Source organism: Microtus ochrogaster, chromosome 1, assembly GCF_000317375.1.
Source record: "Microtus ochrogaster isolate Prairie Vole_2 chromosome 1, MicOch1.0, whole genome shotgun sequence".
Classification (NCBI taxonomy): Eukaryota; Metazoa; Chordata; class Mammalia; order Rodentia; family Cricetidae; genus Microtus; species Microtus ochrogaster.
In genome coordinates, this window is record NC_022009.1 from 61,184,321 (window position 1) to 61,193,827 (window position 9,507).

The following is a 9,507-nucleotide window of genomic DNA, read 5'->3' on the forward strand; positions in this document are numbered from 1 at the left end:
ACTGGAGGTCTCAGGGGCTGGAGAGGGCGTGAGGTCACCCACTGGAGGTCTCAGGGGCTGGAGAGGGCGTGAGGTCACCCACTGGAGGTCTCAGGTGGGCTCAAAAGGGTGTGAGATCACCAACCGGTGGTCTCTGGACTGATGCTGTTCCAGGCTGCAGGGACAGAAATGGCCTGTGTTGAGGCCAGCTTCAGAACTTAAAGGACAGACAAACAAACGATAATATAGATGGACAATAGGTTAGGTGGGTAATAGGTCCAGAAGAGCAAACAGGAGCAGGGGCAGAGAGCAATTAGAGTAGGCCTGTCAGGCCCAGGGACAGTCGGGTGATTTGTGCCTGTCAGTCCCTTGATGCATACACTAGGTGATCAGATGACAGATGGGGGGGGCAGTGCCATAGGAGAAGTAGGTTTCCACCTTCATGAAGTCCTAGGAAGAGTGTGTCAAACTTTCCTTGCTCTTTTGTTTCTTTTGTTCTTGGCCCTGCTTTTGCTGATATAATTTTAAATACACTCATGCACCTCTACAGTCCCAGTTCATGCTAATAAATTTATGGTGGCTCCCTTTCAACTCCCAGGAATGAGTCATTTAGCAATCTGTGTTATGTGAGTGGTGCGAGTTCATGTCCCGACTCGGGTACGCGATCATCGTCTAACCTCAAAATAGAATCCACAGCAGCTTACAAAAGAGAATCGTTCAGGGCAAGTCATAAGCTGAAAAACCACTGTTTACACGACATAGAGCCACTTAGAGTACGGCACAGCCTGATGGGGGGGGGGGGGATGGCAGACAGCGCTCCTCAGGCCAGTGAGGAGAGAGGCCAGCTCAGTGAGGCCCTTGTGCTCATGGTTTGCATGGGCTCCTGAGGTAACATGGGCAACAGACATCAACCCAGACCCCAGCTGCGGCAGGACTACAGACAGACCCACACACGGCCAGCAGCAGCACTTTGGGCCCGGATGGACTTGGGTGGCAGCCTATGCCTCTCCAATCAGCACGGGCCCAGCAGCAGCATGGTCCTTGGACTCTAATACGGTGACAGTAGAGAATCTCAGTAATCCTGTGGCCCCCAATGGCAGCAGGAGCCAGAGACCCTGACTGCGGAAGAGTCACAGACCCGACATAGTCCCCCCCACTCCTGCCCCATGTCAACACAGGCCATCCCTATCTGCATGGCACCTACATGGCCTCAGACCCCGAGGCAGAGGCAGGCAGATTTCTGTGAGTTCGAGACCAGCCTGGTCTACAGAGTGAATTCCAGGGAAGGTTCCAAAGCTACACAGAGAAACCCTGTCTCAAAAAACAAAACAAACAAACAAAACACTTGAAATATTGCTACATGTGGTATCAGAATTACAGTCAAAAACTACCAAAAACTACTGTGGATTTATTTGTGTAATTTAATTTTCTCTACTCGTACTCTTTCACTTTGTTCACATTTTACTCTCCTTTTGCACTCACGTCCTACTTTCATGAGTTCTTTGTGAGAGCAGTTTTCATAAAACAGAGAAAATGCTTTTCTTTACTGTCTACTCTTGACTGCCCTCTGCAGGCAGGAGGAAAGAATACAAGGATAGATGCTCACTAACCTTCTCAGCCCAAGAGAGTCTCACCCGATGGGAAACTTAAAAGTAATTGGTGGTTTTTTTTTTTTTTTTTTTGAGACACTAACCATTAACAAACACAAACTGTCCACAGAAAGGGATTCCTCTTCTTCCTTGTTGTGCAAAAACGCCTGGGAAACACACACGCTGTTGGCAATAGCTCTCCGTGTCCCCTACACTCACACACAAATGGACACCCAGGTCTTCACTTAGCCCGGATCACAGCTTGGGTCGCCATAGCAATGTTCCTTTTGATTTTTTAAAAATGGAATCTGAATAGCAGAATACACACTCCATAGTTACAGTGGCATACAGGTGCAGGCACAAGCCCTTCAACTTGTGAATGCTACACAAGCAAATGGCACCCAACGTGGCAGCCCCCGTAGCCCCGCCATTAGAGATAATGTGAGGGTTTTTCTTTTCCATTTTCTTTTTACTAAAAGTGTAAGGGAGGCTGCAAGAAAACCAGCCAACAGGCAGCTTCAGTTTGTGTACAAAGGACAACTGATTATGCATGGATTATTTTCTCCAGTCACACTACTTTGTATGGGCAGCGACACTATCCGTGACGTCATCTTCTAAAACAACGGGCATGAATATATTGTGCCAACTGAGCCCAAATCAATGACCTGAGTAATGCAATCAGGGTAACACTATTATTTCCCCCGCTAAACCCTCCACATCTGTGAAAAACAAATGCTAATCCTATGTACATTCGAGGAATAGATTTCGTGGGAAAGAAAACCAAGCCCTGTTTACTTTTATTTACATTCTAATAAGTGCTCAAAGAAAATGGATCACAGAATCTGATGTCATTGTGCATAGCCAGAATTGTCTGCATCAGAATATGTTGTAGGATTGTATGAGGATCGAGTTCGGTAACTGGTGAGCAGTCACCTCCGAGAGAAGAATATTCTTACCAAGGATATGTTCTAAAGAATTGCTCTCTTCCATCCAAAAGGAGATTCCTCATGCCTGGTACTGAGGGTTTAGTGAGTCTGTGGTATTCACTAAAGTACATATATGCGCTTATATGTATGGTGTGCAATTTTAGGCAAATGCAGAATAATAAGATCAGAGTAGTTCAAGAAATTCCAAAACAACATAAACTATTGTGGCCATAGATACCTCTCAAAGGCTGAAGGTAAGTCCCTAATGCTGAAGACATTGTACACTTAAGATACAAGACTCAGACTTTTCAAGCCGTATCTAACATGAAAGTCTCCTTCCTATGGTCTAATTTCCATAGTACTAGAAAATGCTATGCAAGCTGCTAAAGAGAAGGTGGGGGACAATTAACAGTCCAACCCAGCAGTGTCCCCTGTGACCACAATGACCAGAACAACAAGATATCCTCAAAGGTGCGATAAATGGCATTCCCAAGTCTGTCATAATCAACAACTGTCTAATTGAACTTCAGATCTACTCAACAAGAGGGAAATCATTCCTGGTACTTAGAACCCAGCCAGCTTTCCAGGGGGTAGTGAGGTCATAGGTCTTAGAAGAGAGTCTACTACATACCACTTTACCAAAGCAACATGATTCCAAACCTTATCCTTATACCTACAAGTATGTGTAACTATTAACATTCATCATAGAATCCTCTCTTTACAGCAAATGGGAACCTCCACAGAAAGCCACACCAGGACACAGTGCAGGCACTAAAGGATTGTGGGAAGCCCAGCCCCAATGGCTACATCTACATCACATCATATCTATATCATAGATAGAAAAGGGAGCAGAAAGATTGTAAGAGTCAGAATACCAGGGTGTCTGCTGTGAGACGCCCTTTTATAGAAATGGCTGCATAAGTGAAGCCTGAACAAAGGCAACTTGACATCTTAGCAGACTCCACCCCCAGACAAAGAGCTACAGGGAGCTAACGACCACAGAGAGAGAATTAACATCTCCTGGGAACTAGCCCCCTAACTGGTCACCCAATACAAAGGGATCAGCTCTGAAACCATATTCACAAGACGAGAACAGACTCAGCGGGCAGTATTCGTATATCTGTGCATACATATATATGTGATTACAACCCCTGTAAAAAAGAGGTTATTAGTGTAAGTGGGAGGAAACGGAAGGAGATGGAGGGAACAAACTCGGGAGGGATTGGGGGAGGAAAGTGATGTGATTATATTTTAATTAAAGTGTATAAAAATAAATGAAAATTTAATAAATAATAAAGAATTGGTCTCCAAAAGTGCATTCACATAGCTTATTAACACCCTTCTGCAACTACGGAATCAGAATGTTTTGAAGCATTTCTGATACAGGAAACAGCACTGCTTTATTGAATGGGCAAGGCATATTTTTGAGAGATTTCTAGCTCTAGTTAACCGATTTTCAACCTTCCTAATGGTGTGACCCTTTAACACAGTTCCTTGTATTGTGGAGGCCCCAACCCTAAAATTATTTTCGTTGCTACTTCCTAACCATAGTGTTGTCACTTTTATGAATCATTATGTAAATATGATTTTCCAGTAGTCTTAGGTGACCACTGTGAAAGGCTATTCCACCCACAGCTTCAATTCTGTCCCTGCTTTCACTCGTTGTCCTTACAATGAGCACAGAATGGACTTAACTCTGACATACATCTTTTCAACATCTAGAAACCTAAGCTTTCTCAAGAGAAAAATGTTTCTTCGAAACATTTGAAGCAGAGGCGAAGGGAGTGGGGGAGGGGTGCACACCTGTAATCCCAGCAATTCCGAGGAGTCAGGAGTTCAAGGTCAGCCTCGACTACCGGCTACCATCACCAACCTCGGCTCCAGGAGACTCTACCTCCAAAAACAAACCAAAATCAAGATATCCTAGGATGCGATTAAGAAAGAAAAAAAAAAGTCTCTCTAAACACAAACCCTTTCGCTTATCGGGGGAATTCCGGTTAGGGACCCGCTGTGGTTTAACTGCACAGCCAGGACACAGCAGAGCCCGGCAGAGGCCCCGCCCTTCTAGGGCGGAGCCACGGGTGACGGGCAGAGCCTGCGCTGTGCATGCGCAGTGCGGAGCCGAGCCATGGCGGACGGCAGCAATACGGTGCAGGCCCGCGCGCTTCTGCAGCAGTGCCTGCACGCTCATCTACAAGTGCGCCCGGCCGACGGGGACGCCGCGGCGCAGTGGGTGGAGGTAATGCCCGTTCCTCCTCTCACCGTGGTGCTGATCTTTCTCTCTTCTCTCCTGGGAGGAAGAGTGTCCCTTTCCGTCTGCTCACCCTAGTGGGCGGCCTCGATGTCACTTTGGAGTGGCTCCTGGTGGCTCTCTAGCCCTCTCCGCCTGAAGATGCTCCTGCCTTATATCTGTCTTAAGTGTTGGGGTAACAGCGTAAGCCGCCCCGCCGAACTGTACTCAGAATTTTTAGAGAATCTCATTCACCTCCACTAAATTAGGCTTCATATCCATATCGAGCATTCTTGAACTTAAACCAAGTGTATGTGGGTGACCTTAAACCAAGCATTCAAAACTCTAATGTCACCGAGTGTGGTGGCAGCGTTGCCTTTAATCCCCGCACTCAAGAGGCAGAGGTAGTTCAAAGCCATCCAGGTCTATGAACCGAGTTTCAGGCCAGCCAGGACTACGCAGAGAAAGGCCTCCTTTAAGTAAATAAATAATAAATCACTCAATCTTCCAGTATCTTCGCCATCTCCCTTTTCGCAAATTCTTTTTCTTCCGTATTTGTGTTAAGGCTTTTCCTTGAGGTTTTGAAAATTTATTTATATCTAAAAAAAAAAAAATACCTGTTTTAATTGTTGCCGTTTGGTTTGATAAATTCCAAACTCAATCATTTAGAGTCCATCCTTTGTCATTTTTGTTTCCCCCACATTGCCTGATGCAGAATCGCATTTTACTGCAGCCTTCCAAAGTGTCCTTTTGTGTTTATAGAATTTAAAAGGTGTTTCAAAGGCCTTTCCTTCCCTCCCACACATCAGAGAGCTGAGCAGTAGCTAGTCTTCCTGTACTCTGGTCTATTAGCAAAGTTGATTTTTTTTTTTTAAGCATTTTGTTTGAAGAGTTACCTTGCCTTGGTTTTATTCATGTAGACTTGGCTGTCCCAGAGGGATGTTTTCCTCCCTGGGAATTGAACGTTTTAAAGCCACAGTGGGAATTACCTACTTTCCAATGTATTGTAATGTATACCAATGAAACTTCAGGCGAATTTTTTTTTTTTTTTTACTTGAAGAGAGGGATTTTTAGGTCGCAAGTTAAGATCTAGTATTGATCAAAGAGAATAACATTCGGAGGTAGTAACGCTGTGATCAGGAAGTGGGTGTTTCTGGTCATAACTAGATACTTGATTCCGGCATCCAGGTACCAGATGTGACTGAGTGGAAGACTTGAGCTCAAGATTCTGTTAGTGGAGAGACTTCTGATAGTATAGATACCTGTGACACCCTTGCCAGCCCCATAGCCATAGATGGGATTGGAGGTTCTCGCCTATTGCTCTAGAAGTACAATTGCCCTTTTTTCAAAATGCCTGCTGGGTTGTGGAAATGGCTCCTCAGTTGAGAGCAAGTGCTGCTCTTGAACAGGACCAGAGTTCAGTTCTCAGCACACATGCTGGCTCACAACGACCTGCAACTCCAGCCCCCTGAGATCTGATGGCCCCCTCAAGGTTTGACAGGCATCCGACACTGTACACAGACACACATACACGTGCAGACACGTAATTAAAGAAAAATATTTTTCCAGGCAATTCAAGTATGAATGCAGAGCTATACGTACACAGAAAACCATTTAGGTCAACAGAGCCAGAAAGATATAGTTAAATGTTAATGCCACTAGCTCTTAAATTGAGTCCCAGTCATGTACGAAGCATGCAAGATGCTTTGGCAGCTAAAATGTGAAGTAAACTGTGCCTCTGCCTTTAAATTTATTTTTATATAGCGTTTGATAAACACCTGTGTTAGACTTACTGTGAACTCAGCACTGTGTAAGTAGTGTGCAATTATTAACTCCTTTCATCTTTGTGGCTGCTCCTGAATCAAGTGAGGTGCCTGGAGTCACGCAGATTAACATGGAATCACAGCCCCAGCGGTTTCTTCAACAGTAGCATCAAAGTCATTTAGCACCGCTTTTATTTTCTTGTAGTCTGTCTTACAGAAACTAGTAAAAAATACCCAAGTCATTACATACAATGAATAAGTGTATATTCCTGGTAACAACCAACCTTTTCATATAAAATTATTGGCATAAATGTAATTTTCAAGGCCTAATCATTGGGTTTACTTAAGGCGTTAGCCACAGTAACAGAAAAAGCAGTCTCCTGGAGTTTGTAGAAATCTGAAATATTGCTCTCTTTAAATAAACAACTTAGGGGAAAATAAAGAGGAGCATCAAAAGACATCCATGAGCCTGCCCCTAGTCACCAGCCCTGTGTGGTACAGGGGAAATGCACTTGGCGTTGGATAGGTCAGCCTGCAAGCAGACTGTTCCTGTCAGCCTCGCCTGGTGTGGAGGCTGCTGGCTGAAAGCTCTGCTGAAATAAATAATCATGGTGATTAAAACTCAAGACAGAGTTTGGTGTCCCATAATTTACTTAGAATTCAAAATGATTTTTATTTTTCTCCCTTGACTTTTAACCCCACACTTGGAAACACTGTGAAATGTCTCCCCTTGCACCAATCCTCTGTAGACGCCTTCCTAATGTAGACTCCTGTGGCGATTTCTCACAGATCCAGAGAGGCCTAGTGATCTATGTGTGCTTCTTCAAGGGGGCGGACAAAGAGCTTCTTCCCAAGATGGGTATGTGTTTTCTCTCTTCTCCTGGTGAGGGAGTGTGGGGTGTCGGGTTCATACGCTTTATGATGTAAGATGAATAAAGGTGCAAAGATGAGGCCGTCAGTCAGCATATGAGCAGAATGCAAACACCACTGTGCTGGCTTTGGTGGGACTTTGTTTTGGTTTGAGGGGCTTGGGGTTGAGCCTCGAATGAATACCCTCTGAGCAAGTGCTCTGCCTCTGACCTGTAACCTCAGCTGAGAAGCGTAACTTACTTTATTTTGACTTTTTTGTTTTGTTTTGCGGTAGTGCTAGGGATTGCATCCAGGGCCCAGAGCAAGTTAAGAAAGTGGAACCTGTTCCACCACTGCATGAAAGCCTTTTTAACAATTAACATCCAAACAAAAACATTTTGAATTAAAAAAAAAAGCCATAATGAGACCTAATTCTTTGTAAACTAGTTTTTTTTGTTCCTTAAAAATCTTAAATCGAGTTCTTGACAATTTACCCAGCTGACCTTCAGTTCCTTCTGTCTCAGGAGGGCATTGAGTGTGCAGTCTTTCTGCCACACCTCTGGGGTAATTGCAGGCCCAGCTCCAGGAACATGGGGTGGGAGGGTGGGTGGTTCTTTCTCTTTTTTTTTAAATATGTATTGGTGTTTTGCCTGCATGTATGTCTACCACATACATTCATGATGCCCTCAGAGGCCAGAAGCGGGCATCAGATCCCCTGGAAACTGCATGACGGGGTTGCGACCTGCGTGTGGCTGATGAGACTGGAACCCAGGTTCCCTGGAAGAGCAGCAGGTGCTCATAACTACTGAGCCATGTCTGCAGCCCCAAGAAGCATGATCCTAAATTGTGCTGGTGTAATAATTATATTGCTTGTTGTAAAATTTAAAGAATGTACATATGCACATGGTGGAACTCCGAAAATTTCACAGCACTGCGGGTGGTTGTAGACTGATTTAGAAGATAGACACATAACCCCATATGCAGAACACGCTTCTGCCCAGAGCACGGAAGGTTCTGAGAGCAGGATGGCCACAGAGTTCAAACAAATGCTGTGCTGCTTTCTTTACCACACCCCACAACTGTGTGTGTGTTAATACTTATCTTACAGAATGACAGGTTCTGTAGATGTATATCATATATTTTGACCTTATTTACTTCCCATTACCCTTTCTTGTCCCCCTTATCCCCCATGGTCCCGTTCCTCTCCCCATCAGATAAGAGCATTCCTAATGGGGCAGTAGATGACCATGTATGTACAACATGTGTATCCAGTCAAATCCAGACAACTCAGCCTTGTGTCATTGATATAGGAGAATTTATGGCAACCATTTATGTAGGTTATTGTGTCAATATATAAATACAGTTCTCCTGGTTCTTGAACCAGACTTAGTGTCATCACAGCCACACTTCCTCTGAGGGTAGAGAAAACAGAGTAAATGCTCAGGGATCACAAAGCATTGACTTAGCTGCTGCAGCTTTCCAGGATCCTGTACGGTCCACACCCTGCACATTCCTTGTGATAGATAACTCCACGGGTTCAGATGGACTGAATCATGTCACATGCTGTTACAAGGCAGTATTTGGTTCAAAGATTATGCTCAGAAATAAACCTGAGATAATGGAACTATTCCTAAGATTGAGGGGTAGTTTATGTGTTCCTCATTGGTAAAATACGGCACATGTTAGTCAGAGTAGTAAGTAACTTAAGCTTAGCACAGTAGCATGTGCCTATCACTCTAGCTACAGAGGGATAAGACAGAAGGATCCCTTGATCCTGGGCTTGGAGGACAGCCTGAACAAGAGAGCTGGCCATGTCACCAAAAAAAAAAAAAAAAAACAATACAAACAGATAGTTATAGCTTACAAAAGTTAATCTAGACAAGATCTGAGTAATGAAAATGGAACTCGCAGGCAGATAGCCCATTGACAACACCTTAGTCAAAAAGTCAAAGGAAACTTTACACTGGTATACCAGACTTGCTTGACAACTTTGTCAAGGCATGAAAACAGGTGGGGATGGAAAGCGAGTAACTCATAGTCCTGAAATCTGAATCTGGGGGATAAGGAGCCTTTGTAGGCTTAAGAAAAGGAGATGCAGGTGAGCGGTCCTTGGACTTCCCACAGGTCAGGGAACCCTGATTGCTCTTCAAGCTGATGAGGGAGAGGGACTT

At 44.5% G+C, this 9,507-nt stretch overlaps 1 protein-coding gene across 1 annotated transcript in view; it reads left to right on the top strand.

The window, feature by feature from the left end:
• Window positions 1-4,622: 4,622 nt before the first annotated feature.
• The window catches only part of Dtd2 (D-tyrosyl-tRNA deacylase 2 (putative)), an 8,052-nt gene continuing 3,167 nt past the window's right edge, over window positions 4,623-9,507 (top strand). Inside the window, exons 1-2 of the mRNA XM_005343744.2 lie at window positions 4,623-4,733; window positions 7,277-7,346. Of these exons, the coding sequence (XP_005343801.1) occupies window positions 4,623-4,733; window positions 7,277-7,346 (181 nt within the window). The remainder of the gene's footprint in view (window positions 4,734-7,276; window positions 7,347-9,507) is intronic.